This window comes from Ranitomeya variabilis, chromosome 2, assembly GCF_051348905.1.
Source record: "Ranitomeya variabilis isolate aRanVar5 chromosome 2, aRanVar5.hap1, whole genome shotgun sequence".
In the NCBI taxonomy this organism is placed as follows: domain Eukaryota; kingdom Metazoa; phylum Chordata; class Amphibia; order Anura; family Dendrobatidae; genus Ranitomeya; species Ranitomeya variabilis.
Window position 1 is genome coordinate 971,899,886 of NC_135233.1, and position 26,601 is coordinate 971,926,486.

The 26,601-nt window shown below is 44.0% G+C and overlaps 1 protein-coding gene across 1 annotated transcript in view; it reads right to left on the bottom strand.

Moving 5' to 3' along the window:
* The window catches only part of LOC143804014 (glutathione hydrolase-like YwrD proenzyme), a 93,473-nt gene that overhangs the window by 44,896 nt on the left and 21,976 nt on the right, over positions 1 to 26,601 (bottom strand). Inside the window, exons 3-6 of the mRNA XM_077281760.1 lie at positions 24,653 to 24,806; positions 21,820 to 21,973; positions 13,465 to 13,671; positions 2,783 to 2,935 (exon numbers count right to left, since the gene is read on the bottom strand). Of these exons, the coding sequence (XP_077137875.1) occupies positions 2,783 to 2,935; positions 13,465 to 13,671; positions 21,820 to 21,973; positions 24,653 to 24,806 (668 nt within the window). The remainder of the gene's footprint in view (positions 1 to 2,782; positions 2,936 to 13,464; positions 13,672 to 21,819; positions 21,974 to 24,652; positions 24,807 to 26,601) is intronic.

Consider the following 26,601-nt stretch of genomic DNA (forward strand, 5'->3'; position numbering starts at 1 on the left):
AGAAAGCCTACAGCCTGCAATAACCATTCTGCTGCCTCGCCATCGCCAGAGCAGCCGCCTCACCACCGCCAGAGCTGCTGCACCTCCAACCTTCTGTCTCTTCCCCACTATCCCATAGAATGTAAGTCCACACGGACAGGGTCCTCTCCCCTCTGTACCAGTCTGTCACTGTAAACTTGATTACTGTAAATGATATTTATAACCCTGTATGTAACCCCTTTCTCATGTACAGCACCATGGAATTAATGGTGCTATATAAATAAATAATAAATAAATGACTTCCCATTTTTGTCTCATTGTGCACAATTTCTGTTTTTTTCTTTATCCACCTGTCTTTTCGGAACTCAATACGGCTTCTCATTGGAATTGAGAAGTTTCCTGGCCATGGACCCAAAATTTCAATGTTTTGTCCAGTGAGTTATTCTTTTGATTTGTGACATGGTCTCCATCATGCTGGAAAAAGCATTGTTCATCACCCCACTGCTCCTGGATCATTGGGAGAAGCTGCTTTTGGCAGATGTTTAGATCACATTCCTTTTTCATGGCAGTCATTGTAGGCAAAATTGTGAGCAATTTCTTTTCTTTAGAAGAAAAGCAGCCCCACGCAAGAATGGTCTCATGATGCTTTACTGTTGGCATGACACAGAACTCATTTTTTTCTTTTCTGGATAATCATTCTCTGATGAAGCCCCCTTAAGATTTTTCTGCCACCAGTTCACCACATTTTTTTTGTGTAAGGTAACATAAATTGACTTGTCACGTAAAAAGTAAGCAATTATATGTCTATTTTGATAGAAAAATAAAAAAGTAATGGCTCTTTGAAAAAGGTTAGGAAAAAATGAAAAAAACAAATGAGCTACTTTTTTTTAAAGGGGTGAATAGTCTGTGTACACAGGCAAACTGCACTTGAGATGTGCAACGAATGAAGGAATTATCTGTCATAGATCGATCAGTGAGCATGGCTGACATTGCTGTCGTCAATGTAAGTCCTGTTTACACTGGATGATGCACCTCAGAGAACAATGATCTTTTAAGCCTACCAAAAGATCATTTCACCCAACAAATGAGTGTTTAGGTCCTTCGTCATGTGATTGGCAGCCTGTTTATAGCGAAAGATTAGCATGAAACTAGAATTTCTAGAAATGCTCGGCCGCGGTAATCGTGCAATGTAAATGGATTTTAAGTCTAGTCCTCACGACATTGCAGCATGATACTACAGCAATCATTTTAGCGAAGCGCTATAACAGGTCCTAATTGTACTTATTACATTTTAGAGACCTGACTAGTGACTAATTAGTTTATTTTGGAGATGTAGGTGATACTGTGACTCAGATGACTTGCACCCAATCCAAAACTGTAATCAGAGTGGTTTTCCTCCTGGTCAGTGCTTACCTTGAGCTATTCTCCAGAGAAATTATTGAATGGCACTTAGCTGCTATGTTGCATTCACATACATTCCCATGGTTTTCTGTTCTCAGAGCAATCAAGATGGGTGTGTTTGTCTCACTTGGTCGGATGCCAAGGTTAGATTTGGCTTAGGTATTGTGGGTATGGTAAGCGGTTATAGAGCATTTGTTCTTCTATATCAAATGTTACCTATAACACTAGAGATTACATACAAAAGGTACATGTATAAACATATTAACTAGTGCATCACTAGTCCCACTAGATACTTGCGCTTAAAAGAGTTTTCCCACTACTAAGATAGGGCGGCCATTGTAAAACATAGTGAAGACATGCCCACAAAGAGGATGATAGCAAGACCTTCTTGATAATTACGTGCACTAGTCTGGTCCGTAAGTCTGACCAGACTAGAAAATGCTGCAATTTTACACGGACCTAAGGTGCATGTGAAAAATGGCCTATGTACTTTATGGGTCCATGTGGTGTTTGTTCATTCATAGCACAAGGACTGAAGAGACATTCGTTTGATTGTACCCTTACTAGTGATGGCATATCAAAGGATGGTCAGTGAAAATCTGACTGACTGCGTGCCCCACCTGATCCTCAGAACGGATGACCATAGTACCAATTAAATGGGAAATCCTTCCACGTAAGTATTTTCACACACTGCCCAGTGTGTTCTCACCTTTCTGATCTTCTTCTAATGTTGTTTGTGTCCTCCGCTGGCCACGGGACTCCACATGTGACCACTGAAGCCAATCACTGTAACGTGATCGCGGCAATATTACAGGTGGGGCCAATGTGAATTGGTATGATGGATATAATTCAGGAGTGATCAGCCTCTTTAGGTGCTACTGTTTCTTCACAATGTCTCCCGGCATAGCTCACATTGCCCCAACCGCTGTGCAGAGGACTAAAGCAAAGCCAAAATGATGTGAGGAGTGCGACAAAGCAGGGAAACAGCAGAAGGAGCCTCTGGGATTGAAGGAATTTCCTGGAGGTCTGCCCTCCATTTTGAAATCATATTTTGATGATATCTTTAAAGTGTGGAGGAAATTAATGGCATTATATGAACTAGTAAAATAAAGAAATAAATATTTTGGCAATATGCTATATGAACACAACCTTTCATAGCAACAGTGAATAGAAAGCGAGAAGATAGGGATCGAAATGCTGATTCACATTATTACATTTTATGGGGGCCAGGGTTAGAAAAAAAGTTTCTTCTTTCTTCCAGTAACAACCCAACTCCTGACCATTGGCTGTGTCTGGCACTGTTGTTCCTTCACTAGAGCTTAGTGATTTTCTCTAATCCTGGTCAACTCACTATTTCAGATCTTCAAGATAAAAAATGCAATAATATGTAACAGATAGATACCTTGTACGTTGTGCAAATTGGTTGCACTTCTTCGGTCACATGATTGGACAAGTCACTTAGGTCCAAAAGCCCACCATTATTCTGTACAACTTGGACAATGGCTTGGGCAATTCGGCCTTCATAGAAGCCTTTCTTACCATATTTCGACAGTTCCTACAATGACAGTAAGAAAACTGGTAAAATATTGGTCCAGCTGTCAGTAGAAAGCAAATCTTGAGGGTTCTGAACATTATGTACATATTTAAACAATTTAATCATTACAACCACGATCTGACCATAATATATGCTCTTTTCCTCCCCCTGGAGGCATAACTTTGGCTATTTAGGGCTACCAAATGAAGGTAGGTGTCCTATATGACTGTTTAATTATACTTGAGATGACTTAGGATATTTAGAGTCCTTTAAAAAAAGACCTCCATCTATTGCCAGTTGTTTTGGGGGTTTTATCACTCGTCAGGGTATGCGCACACGTTGCAGATTTGCCTCTGGAATTTTCTGTGCGGATTCAGCATCTCTTGGCAGAAAACTCAGGTGCAGATTTGATGTGGTTTTCTTGCAGATTGTGTGCGGTTTTCCTGCGGATTTACTGTGTGGACTCTGTGTGGATTTCATGCGTTTTTACCCCTGTGGATTTCTATAATGGAATGGGTGCGGAAACACTGCAGATCCGCACAAAAGAAGTGACATGGTCCTTTTTTGAATCTGCTGCGTTTTCCGTGCAGAATTTTCCGCACCATTAGCATAGCATTTTTTTTGCCATTGATTTACATTGTACTGTAAATCACTTGCAGACCTGCAACGTTTCTGAGCAGAAAAAAGCGCTGCAGTTCTGCAGGAAATCTGCAATGTGTGCACATAGCCTTAGTGAAGAGCAAAATATATGGTAAAACAAGCAGTTACAGGAATAAAGCTCCAACAATAAGTATGGCACACAGGGGTATCGCATCAAGGCCTTGTAAAACTGACCAGGGCAATCCAAGTGAAAAAAAGAGAAAAAGGCATCTTACCCATATGTGGACCTGAAGACAGATAGCAGCCCGTGTGCCATATTTGTTATTGGAGCTTTTTTCCTGTAACTGCTTGCCTTACCATATTTCATGGCATAATAACTTATCTAATTAGTGGGGATTTTTTTCAATCAGTTTCTGGCCACTGCTACAGGACCTGTTGGCATCTGATTATGTATGTTGGAGTCTTGTTTTTGGGACTCCTTGTTACTAGTGCATCATGTCTCCCATACCTGATACTTTTCTTGTAGATTTGTGAATAGTTGTTGACACTGTGCGCCATTGCCTCTACTTTTTTGCTTATCTAAGATGTCTACTGTTACCTTTTATGATCTTTAATAAAATTGTGATTTTACTATTTTCTGGATGTTTTACTCTACGTCTCTTGTAGGATATATGGGATAGGATCTTATAGATGAGAATATCCCAATAATGTTATGTGCTAAACACTTCTGCTGTTATTCCTCCTAGAAATCTAACAATAAATTGACAACTGGGCGCTACCTTTAGTATGTCCCTACATACTCAGACAATCAGTACTGATAGTCTCATAGTTTAAATAAGGACCTTTTCCTGGACTTATTCATTTAAACCAAGTACATCTTCCAATTGCCGCTGCTCCACAGATTCTGGATTCTTTTTCTACTTTGCCCTTCCGTTCCAAAGTTACATCCTCCTGGTAATAATGGTGCAAAATTTCTCTTCAACGAACTGGCCACGTTTTGATTGGGCAGTATTAGAGGAGAAAAAGGAAATGGCCACATTCTGTCGTATTCACCCAATTGTTACATTTCTAGGAGGAATAACAGAGAAACTATGAAACAAGCAATTGAAAAAATCCAGTGAAAGGTCATCTTTAAAAAAAAGGGATGAGGTACACAGTAACATGGTTGTCAATGGATTCATACAATTCCAGGAGGAGTAACAGAGGGGCGTTGTAAGAAAATATGCTTCAGGATTGTTACTTCATGGGAAATATCCAGAGATATACCGATATGATTTGATATCCAAAACAGCAGACAGAACAGACAGTTATCTGTCAGAAATCATGTGCTACCTCCATTACATACAATTCACCCTGACGTCAGAGGACGAGGCGTTTCCTGAAACTCAGCCAGTATCTGCTTACACCGTTATGCCCTGTTATCGTCATACATTCCAGGTGTGCACTGTCATCTTACTAGGTTACCTTGTGAGATAAAGGACTCCTATATGAAGGTAACATGAGCACCCACAGCCCATCTTCTGAGCGAGGGATAGGCTGATAAGACCTCATTCACATGACCAGGACGGATTTACTCTTTTCAAATGACATGCAATAAAAATAATCAGCAGCTTCATTCATTCATCAAGTTCCTAGAAGCTTATAATACAGGTTATAATGACCGATGTAGAGTATGCAGGGGGTTAGCAATCAATATATACAGTGGTGTAACTTGAGATTGTGGGCTCCAATGCAAAATCTCCACGGATCAGCACCACCCTACATCTCCTCCCTGGTCTCAGTCTACCACCCTACCCGTGCCCTCCGTTCCACTAATGACCTGAGATTAACATCCTCAATAATCAGAACCTCCCACTCCCGTCTCCAAGACTTCTCACGTGCTGACCCAATTCTTTGGAATGCACTACCCAGGATAATTTGCTTAATCCCCAATACCCACAGTTTTAAGCGTGCCCTAAAAACACATTTCTTCAGACTAGCCTACCGCCTCAACACATTTACTTAACTATCCCTGTTTTTCCCAATCAAAATGTTCACAATAATCAGGTTCCTCGTATCATGTTCTCACATGCTTTATGCAGTTAATAGCACTCTGTGTCTGTACTTTTACATATTCTGGCTGACAAACGGTTCATGCAGCTTTACATGAACACCCGAGTCCTTACACTATGGCTGGTCAGAACAATGAAAGCAATTGTTACCATCCTCCTTTTGTGTCTCCCCTATTTCCCCATAGGTTGTAAGCTTAAGCGCAAGCTCCACACTCCTCTTGGTATCTGTTGTTCATGTGATTATTGTTATGCTGTAATGTCTATTGTCTGTACAAGTCTCCTCTAAAATGTAAAGTGCTGCGGAATATGTTGGCGCTATAGAAATAGAATTATTATTATTATTATTATTATTAAATCTACAATGGGGCTTATTAATAGTCTTTTCATATGAGGCAAAAGGACCTTTGGGGCCCCCTACTCTCCAGGGCCTCGAGACGACTGCAACCACTGCACCCATTATCGTTTCGCCCCTGAATATAATAATAATCTTTATTTACTGCATATAGCTCCAACATATTCCACAACACTTTACAATTCAACATTTCATATACAATATATACAGTGGGGGAAATAAGTATTTGATCCCTTGCTGATTTTGTTAAATAGGATAGGTTAATTTTAACATTGAGAGATAGAATATCAAAAATAAAATCCAGAAAATCACATTTTATAAATTATATAAATTGATTTGCATTTTCCAGTGAGAAATAAGTATTTAATCCCGCTGGCACACAATACTGAAAACTTGGTGGCAAAACCCTTGTTGGCAAGCACAGCACTCAGACGTTTTTTCTAGTTGATGAGATTTGTGCACACGTCAGGAAGAACTTTGGTCCACTCCTCTTTGCAGATCATCTCTAAGTTATTAAGATTTTGAGGCTGTCGTTTGGCAACTCGGAGCTTCATCTCCCTCCATAAGTTTTCTATGGGATCAAGGTCTGGAGCCTAGCTAGGCCACTCCATGACCTTAATGTGCTTCTTCTTGAGCCACTCCTTTGTTGCCTTGGCTGTATATTTTGGTCATTGTCTTGCTGTAAGACCCAGCCACGACCCATTTTTAATGTCCTGGCGGAGGGAAGGAGGTTGTCACTCAGGATTTTACAGTACATGACTCCATCCATTCTCCTATTGATGTGAAGTAGTCCTGTGCCCTTAGCAGAGAAATACCCCCAAAACATAATGTTTCCACCTCCATGCTTGACACTGGGGACAGTGTTCTTTGGATCATAGGCAGCATGTCTCTTCCTCCAAACATGGCGAGTTGAGTTAATGCTAAAGACCTCAATTTTTGTCTCATTTGACCACAGCACCTTCTCCTAACCAGTCACAGAATCATCCAGGTGTTCATTGGCAAACTTCAGATGGGCCTGCACGTGTGCCTTATAGAGCAGGGGGACCTTGTGGGCACTGCAAGATTTTAAACCTTTACAGCGTAATGTGTTACCAATGGTTTTCTTGGTCACTATGGTCTTGAGATCATTAACAGGTTCCCCCTGTGTAGTTTTAATCTGATCTCACCTTCCTCATGATCAAGGATACCCCACAAGGTGAGATTTTACATGATGCTCCAGATCGATGTCGATTGACAGTCATTTTGTATTTCTTCCATTTTCTTACTATTGCACCAACAGTTGTCTCCTTCTCACCCAGCGTCTTACTTATGGTTTTGTAGCCCATTCCAGCTTTGTGCAGGTCTATGATCTTATCCCTGACATCCTTATAAAGCTCTTTGGTCTTGTCCATGTTGTAGAGGTTAAAGTCTGACTGATTAATTGAGTCCGTGGACAGGAGTCTTTTATAAAGGTGACTATGTAGGACAGCTGTTTTTAATGCAGATAACAAATTCATTAGGAACATCTAACTGGTCTGTAGGAGCCAGAACTCTTAATGGTTGGTATGGGATCAAATACTTCTCACTGCAAAATGCAAATACATTTATATCATTTATAAAATGTGGTTTTCTGAATTTCATTTTTGATATTCTATCTCTCAATGTTAAAATTAACCTACCATTAAAATTATAGACTGTTCATGTCTTTGTCAGTGGGCAAACTTACAAAATCAGTAAGGAATCAAATAATTATTTCCCCCACTGTATAAGGAATGTAATTCTATGGAGCTTGGGACAAAGCAGCTTTCAAATTATTCAATAATTCCAATGCATTGCATAATGGAGCTGTGATATACCTTAAAGACATGACATCCCTGATTCTGCAATAGAATTACATTGTACATAATTTCACGGGACTGATTTGTTTTATTGTCTTTGGCCTTTTTTCCTATCAAAATTAGGAGTGTGGTAAATGTCTAAGGTTAAGTTCACACTTGCATGTGGATGGTTTGCGGATGGCTGCGTACATCCTCCCTTAAGCTCCGCCTACTTTCGCATGCGTCCTGCGTCATCCTGCGTACCTAGCTTTAACATTGGGTACGGAGGGACATGCGTTGTATGCGGATGCGGCATTTTGACGTGCCCGCCGACCGCACCAGAACGCAAAAAGGTGTGTTCCCGTACGGTTGGCGGGCACATCAAAACGCCGCATCCGCATACAAGTCCTGTCCCTGCATTCCCAATTTTAAAGCTAGGTACGTAGGATGACGCAGGACGCATGCGAAAGTAGGTGGAGCTTAAGGAAGGACGTGCAAGTGTGAATTTAGTGTAATTAATTCTTATTACTTATGCTTTTAAAAGAACTATCTCATCAGGTTTTTGCTACCCCATCTGAGAGGGCCTGATTTAACAATGTATCACTGACAGAGAAACTTGTGGCAGTTTTGATGCAATCACTGTTTTGTCTTCTGCAACTCTAGCTTTTGTCTGAATGCTGAGCTCTGTAAAACCCCGCCCACACCACTGATTGGAAGCTTTCTGTGTTCACTGTGCATAGGAAGAAATATGCTAATCAGTGGTGGAGGCGGAGTTTTACAGAGCTCATGAATATGGAGGACTTGCATGGCAGCAGGATTGCTACTCCTTTAGTGATAATCTCCTGCTAATAAAACGTGATTTTATCAAAACTACTGTAAACAGCCCAATAAAGTGACACATTGCTGAAATCAGGGTGTTTGCCTCTATGCAATGCTGCTCTTAGATTAGGTGGCAAAACCTGGTGACAGTTTACAATTAAATATTAATTGAATGTATCCATTCACTAATTACTACAAGGCACTATAGCCCCAATTTATTAAGACTGGTGTTTTGGATGCATCATATTTAGGCTGTTAACTGGTTAATGCAGCTTTACATGAACACCCGAGCCTTATACTATGGCTGGTCCGAACATCGAAAGCAATTGTTACCATCCACCTCTCGTGTCTCCCCTTTTCCTCATAGATTGTAAGCTTGCGAGCAGGGACCGCATTCCTCCTGGTATCTGTTTTGATCTGTGTTTATTGTTATGCTGTAATGTCTATTGTCTGTACAAGTCCCCTCTATAATGTAAAGTGCTGCGGAATATGTTGGCGCTATAGAAATAAAAAATGCTTATTATTATTACTGTAATGTCAAAACAACTTGCCATTCGCATGATTAGTCTTTTTGAGCTTCTTGTAGCTGTTTCAGTCCTTGAAAGCCACAAAGTGACCGGCCCAGTCTTCAAGCAGCTTCCCCTTGGAAGCCGCTCACTGTTGAATATAGAATGTCGATAAACAACCCTACTGATGGCTTTTTCAGAAGCTTCTTCCTTTTACAAAACTAGGAAGGTACACAGGTGTCTAATTATCCATAATAGTATGGATCAGCTTTTTTGGAGATCCTACTGCATCACGAATAGTCATTTAAAGACACTAGTACAGTACAGTTTCTGATATTTTAATTCATTCACTGTTTATTTTTCCTAAATGGTTTTCTATTTTCCTTCTGCCTCTACCTCCTGTACCTTATTTCTTTGCACCTACCTGTTACCAGCCTCAACATTCCGTGGATCAAATGTCAATGTTGAATCCCACCAATCTGGCCATCAAATTTGAAGTACAGGCTGGCCCCATTAATTAACCCTATATTTGGTTGTACACTACAATAGAATCGGAGTAGAAAAAACTGAAGCAGATTTTGGGCGGTTTCATCACTGCACTTGTTTTTATATTTATTTTTTAGCTAGTGAACAACTACAATTATTTGTATGTGTATGTAATTCTTGGTATAGAGTTCAGGAAACAAAAAATGTGGAAAGCCCAAAAAGGAAACACAAGGAAGTGCTTATTAGCAGATCACGAGGTCGAGCTAAGATTAGCCCCATTGTACAATCAATGACATAACAAATGATCCCATTACCAGAGTCATTACATGAGTCAACATCCCGTCACCTGTGTTAATTTCTTTCTGTTAGCAAGTCAGCTACATTGTTAAAAGCCAAGATACTTACCCTACATATTGCTTAGTAATGTTCATACAATGAGACAAAAAAAAGGCTGAAAATGAAGGTGTATTCCAAGACACAAAGGAAAACTTAAAAATTCTTTCAAGATTCCTTGAGACAACCATTTAAATAATATGGGAAGCATGACAGAATAGTTGCAAAAAAAAAAAACATGAGTGTGCAAAAGTATTAAATATGCTAAAAATACAATAGAAACAAAGAAAAAAAAAGATCCATAGTAAATACGGGTTAATACTGTTATTTTTTTTATTCTACTAAAATGAAGATTTTTGGTACTCACCATAAAATCTCTTTCTTGCAGCCTTTATTGGGGACACCGGAACCATGAATTAAGTCCACTGCAACCTGGAGTCTGACACTAACAATAAATCTTAAAGTGAGCCTGTCACCAGGTTTTTCCCATATAAATTAGGGGCAGCACTTGTAAGCCCTGTGTGAAAGCATTCTAGAATGCTGTCTATATGTTTCCAATGCATATGATGGACTTCGCTGTTCTTGATTCGGCATCTCCTCTCTTCTTGCTTCGTGTGGATGACATGTTCTACGTCATCCACACAGTGTCCTTTGCATCGTGCTCATGCACAGAGCCCTGCTGAGGACAGAGCAAATCATGCGTCGGCACTCTTTGTTCTTTCCCCGCGAATGCACATTACACCACTTTGCTCTGATTGTTAGGGTCACTACCTGATGGAAACTGACAACAAGGACCTAACCAATGAGTCTAACATCTCAGAAGCCGGCTGATAGACCTGGACTGAGGGAGTAATATACATCTGCAGCTGGTGGCATCCACAATAGTTTTGGCAAACATGGACCCAAACAGATCAGAACTCTGAAAAGGAAGGGCTGTAAGGAATTTCTTACAGCAAGAGCCGCCTTCCACCTGCTGAGCCATAGAATATGGTAAATAGACACAATATTGATGATCGAGCAGCTAGACACATTCAAGGACGCTGAACAAAGATACTTGTCAACCCTACCCTAAGAATCCACCTTACCCTAAAAAAACCCCATGTGGCAGTAAAGGCTGGACACAGGGCAGATCCTGCAGTTTCAAACGCTGACCTCGCCATGGACTCAAAACATCTATCCAAAGGTTTCTTGGTTCTCCATAGTAGTTCACAACAAACAAGACACCAGAGTATCCACCACCAGGGGAGAGGACCACGTCGCCACCAGCATCGCTCGGAAAAGGTACGGTATCTCCATGCATTTATGTCACTGAAAATGCCTGTCTTGATGCTCCCATCCTGTACCCTCACAAAACTCCTAGTGGTTAAACATACATTTAGCTGTATGTCTACCCTTCCTAAAGAACTCTGACTCAGTGGAAGGAGAGGGATATGCCTCAGTGACCTCTAGGAATAAGTTCACTGCCAGTACAAGACTGTCAATAATCTCCCTGCTTGATAGACGTCCAAATCTGCGTTGGAACGAGGCTTTGACCTCTGTGGGCAGCAGTACTTAAGAGCAGGGGTACAAGATCGTGACGTAACCCAGAAAGATGAACTGATCTAAGGTTACCTGATCGCCTCAGATCGGTTGGGTATGGTGCAGTGTAGCTGGAGGGTTTGACTCACTGTGGGCAGCGGTAGACTACCAGGGGCAACAGAGGCCTTGGGCAATTGTTCCACAACCATAACCAAGGTCTGGCATATCTTGGTTAACTCAGCTACAGTATGAGCTAAAGCCAGAGCCCATGCAGCAGGGGTCGCATCCTCCTCAAGGTGCCATGGGGTCCAGCAGAGAAGATGGGAGATTACAAGCAGGGCAGTACGCTATGGCTTGCATTGACAGAAACTTTAACTTACAGGAAATTCAACCATAGTAGGTCAAAAGGACAGGCTAGGCTGTGTGCGGTCTTCTCTAGACATCGACATTATCAGAGACAACAGCCTACCCAGTCTAATGATCCGCTGAGGGAAAATGTGGTGAGTCTTCAACAGGATGGTGACCGATGATGCCTGAATTGACCACGGCCGGTGTTCTTAAGGCAGTCAACTGGAGCGCAGGGTGGTACAGCTGGTGCAAGCTGAGTGAGAAGCCATGGAGCAACGTCAGGAACTTGCATAACCCATTGTGGAAAAATACTTGGTAATGCCCAGACCGTAGGAAGCGGAAGGAGTAGGGACTATGATGGGTGGGAGTTTTAATTGGCCAGTGGGCAGGTGGATGGCGGCTCGTTGGCCAAGCAGATTGGCCAGGGGACGGTCACAGAGCAGCTATGACAGCAAAACCGCCAGGAGTCACGTGGCCCAGGGAGAGGACACCCAAGAGAATATTGTCAGGACCCCATAAAATTGCTGCCTTGCTGAAACGCCCACGGGGGAGGTAGTACAACACAGGTCTGCAACAAGTGACATACATAACTGCCTGATAAGGCTTGGTCCTGTGGCATCGGAAATCTTCTGCTCCATGCAATTGCGCCATGCTATCATGTACGGGTGAGAAGGAGTCAATGGCAAAAGGACCAACCACCTAGTACCTTCAACTTGAACCATATACAGTCAATTGCTCTCAATTTTGGACAGAAATAGGTCCTTGTAAATTGGCATTTATTTTAACCACACAATAAAGGAATCAATTAATTGGTAAATAGTTGAAAAAGTGACAAATTCTGCCATCGGGGTTATTAGCTGATCGCTGGGTCCTGCTCTTGGTATTCCTCGACAAACAACAAATTCTCACTGGGAAAGCCAAACAGGTATTTCTCTTGAAGGGATGATGAATTGGAAACACAGCAGTACGTTATTATATAGAAGCCATTTATAGAAGCCAAGAATAACTGTTCTCGCAATGCAAGGATGGCTCAAGTCTGCAAAAAAAGAATTTCTGCAGGTACGCCAGGGTGCAGGCTTGTAAAGAACGGATTATGATCCTTATTAAGTGGCACAGAAGTTGATGGCAGCAGGTTAGATCCAGAAGAAAACTTGATGATATGTTCTCTTTAAATGCTATTGAGGAACAAGGCAAAGCTACATCTCAAAAATACAAAACTCGCAAAAGTTCATTATATGGTACGGTACATCATATACAATAAGTAATCGCTATGTTCGCATTTACGTGTTAGCTGATGGATTTGGAAACCATCTAATATTATAAACTAATCATTAGGCAATAGCACCAGTAAGACACTGCTGGGATCCTCTGTACAATGGATTGGGCACAGCGTTCGTTCTCAACTGAAGCCATGACACTGATATGATCAGAGCCGGATTTATTTTCCAAAGCTATATAAATAGTCAGGTTACATCTATAAAGGCGTGAGAGCCCCTGTAGTGAAAACCAACCCACTGTGGCTACAAGGCTCCTTATTCTGGAAAGGAAAGGTTTCAATTTTTACCATTGAGCACAGAAGGGGTTTTCAATATTATATTCTGATCAATCATCCTCTGGGTTTTATTAGGAAATCTTTAGTAATAAGACATTACACACCATATAGCACTAATGCAGGAATACATTTCACAAGAAACACAAGTGGAAAAAGGGTTAAAAAACATTATTTAATACCCGCCTGTACCTTAAACGTGTTTGCCAGCGATGGGTTTCTGAACAGCTGCCCGTGCTGTGGGGATTGTCCATGGATTAGCAGGTCTGCCCCAAACTTGTTATTGGGAGACTGGAGCTTATGGGCTTTTACTTTCCACTGAAAAGCTGTCACTTCAGATACAGGACATCCAGACTCCGCTAATTCAACAGCCGGCTGCAGAACTTCTCCAAGGCTCAGCTATTAGTTCATGACATAAGAGAAGGTAGAAGATAAATAATAATAATTTTATTTATATAGCGTCAACATATTCCGCAGCACTTTACAACTTATAGAGGGGACTTGTACAGACAATAGACATTACAGCATAACAGAAATCACAGTTCAAAACAGATACCAGGAGGAATGAGGGCCCTGCTCGCAAGCTTACAACCTATGAGGAAAAGGGGAGACACGAGAGGTGGATGGTAACAATTGCTTTCATTGTTCGGACCAGCCATAGTGTAAGGCTCGGGTGTTCATGTAAAGCTGCATGAACCAGTTGACTGCCTAAAGGTACCGTCACATTAAGCGACGCTGCAGCGATAGCGACAACGATGCCGATCGCTGCAGCGTCGCTGTTTGATCGCTGGAGAGCTGTCATACAGACCGCTCTCCAGCGACCAACGATGCCGAAGTCCCCGGGTAACCAGGGTAAACATCGGGTTGCTAAGCGCAGGGCCGCGCTTAGTAACCCGATGTTTACCCTGGTTACCAGCGTAAAAGTAAAAAAAACAAACAGTACATACTCACCCAGCGTCCCCCAGCTTCTGCTTCCTGACACTGACTGAGCTCCGGCCCTAACAGCACAGCGGCTTTCACTTTCACTTTAGGGCCGGCGCTCAGTCAGTGTCAGGAAGCAGACGCTGGGGGAGGTATGACGCTGGGTGAGTATGTACTGTTTGTTTTTTTTACTTTTACGCTGGTAACCAGGGTAAACATCGGGTTACTAAGCGCGGCCCTGCGCTTGGTAATCCGATGTTTACCCTGGTTACCAGTGTAAAACATCGCTGGTATCGTTGCTTTTGGTGTCAAACACAACGATACACGGCGATCGGACGACCAAATAAAGTTCTGGACTTTATTCAGCGACCAGCGACATCACAGCAGGATCCTGATCGCTGCTGCATGTCAAATTAAACGATATCGCTAGCGAGGACGCTGCAACGTCACGGATCGCTAGCGATATCGTTTAGTGTGACGGTACCTTTAGTCTGTAGCAGTACAGACACAGAGGGCTATTAACTGCATAAAGTGTATGAGAACATGATGCGAGGAACCTGATTATGTTTTTTTTTTTTTTTTTTTAATGGGCCACACAGGGATAGTTAGGTTAATGCATTGAGGCGGTAGGCCAATCTGAACAAATTAGTTTTTAGGGCACGCTTAAAACTGTGGGGATTGGGGATTGATCGTATTAACCTAGGTAGTGCATTCCAAAGAATCGGCGCAGCACGTGTAAAGTCTTGGAGATGGGAGTGGGAGGTTCTGATTATTGAAGATGCTAACCTGAGGTCATTAGCGGAGCGGAGGGCACGGGTAGGGTGGTAGACTGAGGAGTAGTTTATGGCGTCGCTGCAGCGTGCCCAATAGCCAGTACATAGCAGGCAGCCTTTCTGGCGACTAATTACCCTAGGTGCAGTACCTAATCTGACCTGACAGTAAGGGGGGCACCAGAGAGCTGCAAGTTTTAAGTGGAACTGTAAGCGGGATATACCTAAATCCCTGCAGTTCGTGGTACGTGAAAGAGCAGTGGGATACCTAAAATAAGCCCCTGCTGTAAACTAAGAGGTCAATCGCCTTGTGTGTGGGTTTTTCATCACCTTGTGGAGTGGAGTGGAGGGATAACTAAGATAAGCCCCCTGCACATGTGATAGCCGTCTGTTGGCCTAAAGTCACCCCGATCCGTGACGTAGCCCCAATTTAGATAATGAACACAGTACCATAACACCAGAGACATTGCCATCAGCAACGAAAGACAAAGCAACCTGTCCCCAATGACAGTACCAGCCAGTCCCTCATTGGTAGTCCCAAGGTGATATTGTAGCGCCCCCACCGCCGCAGGGCCGAGGGGTACCCAGTACCGGGCCTCTGAGTCTCTGCTCTGGGGTTGTCACGGCGGCTAGGCCCCGGTCCGTGACCCTGCCGTGGGGCGCACAGGGGATTACTAGGAGTGGATGGTGTTGGAAAGGCTGTGGTGGTGCGGTGCAGTAAATAACGAGGACACCAGGTTGCAGTCTCTTTACCTCTTTACTGAAGATCTCTGGGTCCTCAGTCCGGAACACGGTTCACCAGGCTGCGCAAGTCCGGCCGGTCCAATGGCACCTCCAGAGTTCTCTTCACAGGTGGAAATCGGTGCCTTCCTACTAGCGCTATGTGTTGTGGTCCTTCCCTGCTGTGCTTACGGAAAGTACCCCACAACTGTTGTGTCTGTTTCTGATGTTCCCTCACAACTCGATTAGATGATGTTCTGCTAATCCTCCGTCCCTCCCTGATGTTCTGGTTGGGACGGCACCCGTTTGACGGGTAGGCTCGGAGCTCTTCCGGGACCCTAGAGTCGCCCCTCTCCACAAGTTGCCCCCCAAGACTGCATAGGTGATATGTGTTAGACAGCCCGCCTTAGACTGACTGTCCTGCCGCGGTTTGGAGTATTGCTTGAAGCTGAATATTATTCTACTCCCTCGGCGTTCCGGCCACCGGTAGTGCGCCTCAGTAGGATGTTGCTTCGGTCTTACAGCACGACTCCTACTGGTATTTCTCCTTTGCGTGATCTCGTTTCTCACTCAGCACAATCTATCTCGCTTCTAATCCTTTCTTGGGGACTGCCGCTACCCGGAGCAGGCACGGTCCCGTTACGTTCTTTCTTGTTGCCAAGCCTCTGTCAGGATCCCACCCCTGACAGAGACCCTACTGTATCTTCCCCCCACAACACCCTCTGCCACAAGGTGTTGCCTGGTTCCAACCCAGTCAGCTTTCTGATCTAACTTCCTGCCTGACCCCCAGTTTACCCACTACGGTGGGGAGTGGCCTAATGAATAGCACCCTTAGCTCCCCCCGGAGGCCCAGCTGTGAAATGTATTGGTGTCTGTGATACCTGATCAGATGAACTCCTTCAGTGCCATCAGACGCACCATAGCTCCCCATAGTGGCGGTGCCACAGTACTGCAACGACCAGGACTCTGGGGCGCTGCACTCCCCCCTGGTTAAACACAGTACTCCAGGACTGGGAAGAAAACAACAATACAAGTTAGCAAAAAGACATACAGTTTTGTTGAGTGCAATAACAATAAGTATACTTGAACAGGCTTCCCTTTATGGGAGGTAAGGACACTTGAACGTTACAAACATGGTTAAATATCATAGCAACATGCTATAAATAACTCTTCTTACCCAACCGGGTATTCTACTAAGTGCAAAATTGTCGAACAATAACTTAACATTGCCTTTAAAGACATACACTCTGAATCCACTAAAGACCTTCCTATAATCACATTATAAGGTAATTTAACTTTCTCATTCTCCTTCTTTAGATCTGCAGGACCGCCTGTCCTATCGGCACCAGACCTTCTGCCTCTCCTTTCGGTTACAGGACCGCCCCGTTCAGCCAGGGCCTACTGCCTTTTCAACTACTATACACAGTATAGAACATAACATTACTTTCAGCTTAAGAGCACTGAGCCATCTCTACATGACTCCTATGAGGACTCAGGGTTTACCTTCTATCCTAACTATCTATCAACATTATCAAAACATTTTCTATTGAACATTAAGCCTTCTCATTATCTTTCTTTCTATCATGCATGCTGGACACCACGTCTATTCCTACGGGCCCACTGCATCCTTCTGCTATCTTTCACTTTTTCTTTTTAAAGAACATCATCAGTATTTCTTCACAATTAACTAATTAAATACATATAACTTTCTCATGTAAACATTATCATCTCTTTCTTTGGTCAAGACATTATTGCTTCCTATCTTAAGCAATATCACAGTTTAAGCGCAACAAATGAACATCCCCTTTAAGAGGGGACCAAGTCTCTATGAGGTAGCACGCCTTCTCAAGCTACCAGTCCATACTCAGCAAAGGTTCCAGTGTGGTATCTTCGCAAAGAGTCCTTCTTTAAGTAAAACCAGTAGGGAGCGCCTCTAATAAGGTGCAAACTATGTACAAGAAGTTCGGATCATGCACTGTTCATGATTTCAGCAGTTCTTTTCAACTATAAACTTGTGCAAAACTTTTGGAAAAATCAAACGAAAGCAAAACAATAGGGATCCCAGATCCACAGAAGGATCCCCTTAAGAGTTAACCCTAAACGGGTTTAGCAGCACAACAGTAAACTATTTACATTGCTCAGGGTATCGAGGTTTATTCTTCTAAGTCTGGGGGTGGTTTACCCCCCCCCCCGGTGGAGGCAGCTCCTGAGCTGGTAGTTGGTCTCTCAGGTGCCCTCAGATCAGCCGGTGCCTGAATTTGAAGGCTAATCCTGCTTGCAAGTTCTGGAGCCGCTACGAGGCGTACGGTGGTGATAGGAATAAGATCTGGCAAATCGGGATCATTCATGATCGGGGCAACAGGGGGCGCTCTCTCAGGCTCACACCGTCGAACGTTCCGGGCACACCATCCTTGCGCACTCCGATGGCGGGTGTAGGTCACCTGATCCCCCCTTTGTAACGGATCACCGTTTCGGCTGCAGCAGGGGGTCTTCACGTTATAGCCAGTAACAAAGACATCAGTTGGTAGCCCCAGTTCCTGTATGGAGCCCCATCCCCTCTTCGGGTGGTAGGCCAGCACGGTTCCCCGTTTTACCACGTCTTTCTTGCCGGGAGCAGACTTCCTACGTGGTGTGTCTGGCGGTGCGGTCTCGTCCCGATCTTTCCAATGTTGTATTAGACATTGCTTATACTGTTCCCAGGTAAGCACCGCCAGGGTGAGGCCATCTTCCCGGGTCCCATCCGGCCCGGTCCAGGGGGTGTCCCACCGAAGGATCACTCCGTCTGGGCCCACATCTATGGGTTCTCCCATCTTGGTTGGTAGCGGGGGCACCAGCTTTCCCATCGCGTTAGAGGTGAGGATGACCCGCTCCACCAAGAAGGAACGATCATTGCTGGGGTGAGGAACGGTCACTGGAGCGGGATCGGTCAGGGGAGCCGGATCGGTCGGGAGAGCAGAATCGACCAGGGGAGTAGGGACGCCGTCCATACCTGCGCCTGATGTGATTCCACCGGTGTCGCTCCGGTCCGTTGACAAGGACACTGGAATCGGCTGCAGCCCGAACCGCGGTTCCTCCGGCGTCTCCTCTTGATGTAGCTCCGCCCTCCATGGTTCCGTGGCTGGGATAGGCAGGCTCGGCTCCTCCACTGGCAGCTCCAATGGGTTCAGGTCCTTCACTGGCGGTGGACGCGGGTCCGCCTCTAATGGGTGAGGGCAGGCGGGGATCACCTCGCCGTCGCTCGGGCACTTGCTGCTCATCGTCGCTGTCGGGCATTCGGCGACAACGCATGCACCTGGCTCCGCCATTTCTCCACGGTCGGCCTCCTTCTTCACTTCGTTCCCGCCGTTGGAAATCAGGGGGCTGTTCTCTGCTTTGAGGCAGGTCACCGCTTTGCAGCAAGAGATGCAGGGGGCGGTCGCCGTTTCTGGCGCCACTTTGATAGGCTCCTCCCATGGCACGCCCTCCTTCTTCTTTGGCGCAGCAATGGCGGCGATTTTGGCGGGAACTTCTAGCGGCAAGCGGCAATGCACAACTCTTCTAATAAAATACAGTAAACCACGGTTCCAAGGCACACATGACCTGATTCTTCAGGCTTAAGTAGATCCTGTTCGTGACGCCAAGTTGTAGCGCCCCCACCGCCGCAGGGCCGAGGGGTACCCGGTACCGGGCCTCTGAGTCTCTGCTCTGGGGTTGTCACGGCGGCTAGGCCCCGGTCCGTGACCCTGCCGTGGGGCGCACAGGGGATTACTAGGAGTGGATGGTGTTGGAAAGGCTGTGGTGGTGCGGTGCAGTAAATAACGAGGACACCAGGTTGCAGTCTCTTTACCTCTTTACTGAAGATCTCTGGGTCCTCAGTCCGGAACACGGTTCACCAGGCTGCGCAAGTCCGGCCGGTCCAATGGCACCTCCAGAGTTCTCTTCACAGGTGGAAATCGGTGCCTTCCTACTAGCGCTATGTGTTGTGGTCCTTCCCTGCTGTGCTTACGGAAAGTACCCCACAACTGTTGTGTCTGTTTCTGATGTTCCCTCACAACTCGATTAGATGTTGTTCTGCTAATCCTCCGTCCCTCCCTGATGTTCTGGTTGGGACAGCACCCGTTTGACGGGTAGGCTCGGAGCTCTTCCGGGACCCTAGAGTCGCCCCTCTCCACAAGTTGCCCCCCAAGACTGCATAGGTGATATGTGTTAGACAGCCCGCCTTAGACTGACTGTCCTGCCGCGGTTTGGAGTATTGCTTGAAGCTGAATATTATTCTACTCCCTCGGCGTTCCGGCCACCGGTAGTGCGCCTCAGTAGGATGTTGCTTCGGTCTTACAGCACGACTCCTACTGGTATTTCTCCTTTGCGTGATCTCGTTTCTCACTCAGCACAATCTATCTCGCTTCTAATCCTTTCTTGGGGACTGCCGCTACCCGGAGCAGGCACGGTCCCGTTACGTTCTTTCTTGTTGCCAAGCCTCTGTCAGGATCCCACCCCTGACAGAGACCCTACTGTATCTTCCCCCCACAACACCCTCTGCCACAAGGTGTTGCCTGGTTCCAACCCAGTCAGCTTTCTGATCTAACTTCCTGCCTGACCCCCAGTTTATCCACTATGGTGGGGAGTGGCCTAATGAATAGCACCCTTAGCTCCCCCCGGAGGCCCAGCTGTGAAATGTATTGGTGTCTGTGATACCTGATCAGATGAACTCCTTCAGTGCCATCAGACGCACCATAGCTCCCCATAGTGGCGGTGCCACAGTACTGCAACGACCAGGACTCTGGGGCGCTGCAATATTATTAACATAGCCAGCCGAAGCTCCCCAATGGCGTCACTAGAGCGCCCACACGATCAGCGCCACTGCCAGACAGAGTGCTCCTACTGACAGTGGCAGGGTGCTTTCATAGTGCCAGCAGACTATATACAATGCCAGCCAGGGTGCCCACATCACTGTGGCAAAAAAAACACGAAATATCTCCTTCCTTCAGTGTCTCTGCCAACTACCATAAAATGACTTCTCTATTCTGGAGGGTGGAGAGGGTGCTATAATATGATTCTGCTTTTTTTCTAACTTTTTACACAAAAGATTACCTGTACGGTACAAGAGAATGCATTGATTGAGGTCTCAAAAGGAATATGGTCCAAAAGGAAAATGGTCACTGGTGAGTTTAAGGCAAAACTGTACCTTTAGACGAAAACTACAGATTGTAGAATGGAATTGTAGTGACAAACTTAGATAATTGTCTAAGGCCCCTTTCACACATCAGTTTTTTGCCATCAGTCGCAATCCGTTTAAATTTTAAAAAAAAACGGATCCTGCGACTGATGCCGCCGGATCCATTTTTTACTCATAGACTTGTATTAGCAACGGATTGCGACGGATGGCCTCACGTTTCATCTGTCATTCGCCGGATCAGTCGAAAATTGTTTATCAGGCGGCCGGAGACGACGGACATAGTAACGTTTTTTTTCTACGTCGAAAAAACAGACAGTGACGGATCCGATGATGTCCACTGTTTGCTAGAATGGAAGCCTATGGCACCGGATCCGTCAAATGACAGAAACTGGTGACAGATTCCATTTTTTTAACTGAGCATGCACCGATCCAATTAGCCAGATCCGCTAGTCTGATCTGTTGAAAAAACAAATCGGTCGTATCAGTTTTTCACAATCAGCGATGGATCCGTCGAGCCAACGGATTGTGACTGACGGCAAAAAACTGATGTGTGAAAGGGGCCTAACACAGTCACAGTGGGCTGATACCAGAAGGGATAATGACCATGTTGAATTCCATGGGAGTTTCCTGTAGACGATATAAATAGAGTGCAAGACCTCTGGGTGGAGTTGGAGCAAATCGATCTGCATGACAAGATCCAGCAGCCATGTCACTGTTGCCATCGGACCACCTCTTACCTAACAACATCAGCGACTTTTCTTTTTTATTAGCCAGGCTTTCATGACGTCACATGTGCGTCACATTGCAAAAGGGCCCCCATGTGATGGCAACTGACGTGACCACTGGGCTGAATCCAGCGAATACATATTCATCATCCCTAACCCCGGCATTGCATTCAGAGAACACCTGCTAAATACAGAGACATACCGCCCCATCTGCATTTTAGTATTTCATATTACATCAGATACAATCATAGATTACCTTCTTACTCCCAAACAGAGTAACAGTGTCGACCCAGGCAGCGGCGGTCCCCGGCACTGTAACACAGTGAGCGTGGGTGGGAGGCAGCGGCTTTTCCTCATCAAACCCTTGTTGTTTCAACAACTCCAAACTCAGTGCTGTCGGACACCGGCAGCTGCAGAGGGAATATATACATGTCTGATTTTGGGAGATTGTTAGCAGAGGGTAATAAAGATATGACCAATACATTCTAATATTCAAAGTATGTCCTTTAGGTAACATGTGAAATAGACATTTTTGGGGTCGTGTTTTATCTATTTAAGAATTTTTTTTGCTTTTTCATCATTGCATACCAAGAGACAAAAGTTTTCTTTTCCCCCTTCGATGAGTTTTTAATGCCACCATTTTTGAGTGAACAAATTGAATTACTCTAGGCAGCATGGAAAAATAAAAGAAATGCCACCAAACTTTTATTTTTCCTTTTTAAAGCAGGGAGGGAGAGGAGAGTGTTTATTGCAACGTAAACGAAAAGTGAACTTTATTGTATGGGTTGTTGCAGCAAAGGAGATAACTAAGTTATATAGAATATATAGAGTCTCTGCACAGGGGACAGAGCATATACACACACTATTGCCCCTGTGCCTCCCACATACACACACTATTGCCCCTGTGCCCGTGCCAGCATTGTGCGTTGATCCTACAGGAATGGCAGCTGAGCAGTGGCTTTTACTTGCTTGGCTCCGCTGCGTGAACCAATAGATGTGGGAATATTTCTGCTCCTGCAATCATCACAGATTGTCCCAATTTAAGAGTAATGCTGTTATTTCTTGGCAAGGCAGATTACAATTCCTTTTCTTGACCTACATTCTGAGAATCCCTGGGAAAAAAATCCTATTTTCTAAACGCAGAATTCACAGAAGCTACTAAAAGCATTTCTATCAGCGGTATAACATGACACCCTTCATCCATTTAATGTGGCTGCATTAACTCTGAAGCCCCATACATATGCACAGCCAAGAGCTTCTTAATTTTCTTAAAGATCTTGGCTTCTTTTTGAATACTCCTGAAGAAGCCTAGATGGTGAAACGGAGTCAGGCCAAGAGTGTATTCATCCTCTGATTTTGTATTTTATTATACGTACATTTTAAAGTACATTTGAAGCAAGTGTCGAAGCAAAATAACATTATGTCACTATTAATGGACCTGTCCTCATTTTCATTACAGAAATACCAACTTTGTATGAAAAGTGACAGCATGGATGACAGCTGGGGACTGGCAACAATTAAAGAAGCGCTGTTTATTCTGCACTGGGACTGTAATCTAAAATGGGATAAAAAACGGAGGATACCGTCTTTCATGGTTTTCATAGGCCTCCATCACCCCAGGTGAAAATCTGGCAGATGTCAGAGTGGATGGTCGCTAGTTACATAAAGTAGGTAAATTGATCAATTTTAAATTACACCATGACAATTCTTAATGCATTGGGTGAAATTTGTGGCAAATCTCCAAGAATATTTATAATTAGCGGATTGTATGCGAGTTTGCAATGAAATTGCATCGATATCCACAACAAGTGAACATAACCCTTGAGGTGTGATAAATGCAAGTCCTCAATATAAAATCGGACGTGCTGATGAAACGGAGACAAAATCTTTGGCGTCAGTTTGATTCCCATTGAACTAAATAGTAGAAGAGTTTAGTTTTAGCTAATTTGTAATCAATGTTCTCATAATGCAACAGGCATGTAACGGCAAGAAAAGGCGATAACAATCGATGGCCTTGGTCAGCTGTCTATGTAGTCTTAAGTCTATGCTGACATTACGCTTTTTACCCACATCAGTGGCTCTATTGGGGTTTCCATCTGAAGCCCCGAAAGATGAGATTCAAGTGCAACTTTATGGTCCACCTGTCCTCCATTTCAGCAGTATGAGTCTTCTTGAGGTGGGCACAAAAGCTTTTGTGCCCTCCTCAAGAAGGTGCACATTGCCAAAACAGAGGCAAGACAGCACAAAATGATCAATCTGCTTCATTAAAGTCAATGACCCCATTGGTTTTGTCCCTTAACCCCCCTTTTTGTGAACCCTCCTAAAGGAGGGATGTAACTGAAGACTTCTGATGTTGGGATACACCAGTTCGTGCTTTAAAGGGGTGGTCTTTTTTAAAAAAAAAATCCATATCCATTTACATTTCTTTTGAAGTCTAAACAAATATTGGGCATCCGATGTTTAGACTATTCATCATCCTGATAAAGAGCAGCTATAAGTGGACCTGGAATGCAGCTAATTTATATACCGTATATACATCATTATTTACGGTACACTACTCTAGGTAGGTGGCTTACATATATTAGTTTCGTGATGTTGATTCTACTGCACTGATCTGGTTGTTACAGTTAATTGGTTGTACGACATTACTATTGCTTTCATGGTGTTGATCCTGCTGCGCTATTCTATCCTTCATTTTTTGCTATGATGTTTTGTGATGTTTATACAGCATCTTTTCCCCTCTTTACTAAAGATACCCCCTGGACTGTATTATGTAAATTGTATATACGTTGGTTTTTTCTGTTTATTTTTATTACAGTACTTTGATGAAGGTCATATAGACTGAAACGTCTACCATTACTGTATGTACTGTACTTTATTAAACCTCCTTCACCGCATCTACATAGTGTGTGCCAAGTTTATATATTCTTCTTAATACAAGACATGTGATTTGCAGATGGTTACAAGTAAATACATTTATTTTCTGAATCCTTTATGAAAGTATGTGATATGTCAGAAATCTCCAATTCAAAATCAAATACAAGTTTAAATTTGTCGCACATAAAGTAGAGACACTAAACCATCCATACCTCCCATTCAGGCCATAGACTTTCTTAATTTCTGCTTTATAAAACAAACAGAAGCAATCCCCACCGATCCCTGTGCTGGTGGGTTCAGTGACATTAAGGGCAGCCGCGACGGCCACCGCAGCATCGGCCGCATTCCCACCTTTCTTCAGAATATCTGCAAATAAAGACAGCAAAACTTAATTGCCAACATCCACATTACAGTAACGGGACGCATGATGTATAGGGAATGCACATACTGAATAGACGACTCAGTGTTCACTGTCACTTATTTCATGATAAGAAACAAATATGTAAAACTTTTCTGGTCAGTCTCCAGTACTGCGCTGACCTTTGTAAGAGCAAATATAGTGATATCAATCTAATCAGCATGTATGAGGCCACAGGAGATAGCTGTAGGAGCACCAGCTGCTTTATACCGAATTGCATTATTTCCTTAGACACAAAGTAGTACATTCTCGGGAAGTGCAACACAATACAACATGTTACATGTACTAACTGTACTGGAGCATCCCTATTACGGTAACTGTGAGGGTACATGCCCACGATCCAGAGTTGCTGAAGGTTTGACGCTTCGTACTTATGCAGAGTCCAACCTGCAGCGGCCAGTTGTTATAGCATAGTGGATGGTATTTCAAGAAATTCCATGCCCACTATGTGTCCACAGATGCCTGTGGATCACCCGTGGAGACTGACATGCGGCTTGTCTTTCCAGACTGCAGCGTGTCAATTTCTCTTGTGCAGACGTGAGTCTCTACAGGAGAAAACTCACCCATACAATGTATTGGACGCGATGAATCCGCACGGCTCATTGAGCAAATGCAGAGTCACATGCATTCAATAGACGGCAGTACTTTGGACACAGCGCACATGCACTGCGTCCAAAGCGCTGCTACTTCTGGATCGTGTGCACCCGGCCCGAGTGGCGCAAAATTTGTGTTCACTTTCCAAAGTTATGAATGCGATAATTTCATCAGACATATGTGATCGAGTCATAAGGTTAATGTACGGGCAACCTGCAGTCTGTCTATCATATTTCCAGTACATGTTTGTTGTGTAGTTCACTTTCCTGATACTGACCTTTAATACATTCCCATCCCTGTGACCTGTAATGGTGAACGTAGTGACTTTCTTGTGTACACAGAAACTAAGAGTCAAAAACGACAAAGGGAATGGACCTTTCAGATTGAAAGGTTAAAGGGAAACTGTCGCCAGGTTTTTGCTACCACAAGAGCAGCGTAATGTAGGGACAGAGTCGTTGATTCCAGCGATGTATTACTCACGTCACTGGTTGCTGCAATTTTGATAAAACCACTGTTTTCTCTGATGCAGATCCCCCCCCCCCAGTTCTCTCAATGCTGAACTCTGTATACAGTAACTCCCGTCCACACCACTGATTGGCAGCTTTCTGCCTATGCAGTGTACACAGAAGGCTGCCGATCAGTGACAGATTCCCTAGAATGCTGCCCTGACCACTGCCTGCAAGAGATGGAGAAATAACCCCTGATAAAAACGATAATTTTAACTTTGAAACACTGCTGCATTTTAGGAAGGGGGGGAACATTTCTTAGCAAAAGTTTCAGCTCAGGTATGACAATGCCTCCTAGATCGCCTCTCCTAGCTAAGCTTGATTAATAGGTTGCTCCCTATTTGATTAGAGGTAATAATTTACCCAAACGTGAAACAGTCCCATATACCATGGAACATAGATTTTAAAAAATCATTGATTTATATCACCCACTAGAGTATTATGTTGCACAATTTATTAATTCTTTAAAACAGAATTGGTCACATCTCTCTCTCTCTCTATATCTAATATATAAAGCTGAATGTGTGTATGTGTGTATGTATGTATGTATGTATGTATGTATGTATGTATGTCCGGGATTGGCATCTGAACCGACGCAGCTACAGCCACAAAATTTTGCACAGTCACACGTCTGGACCCCGAG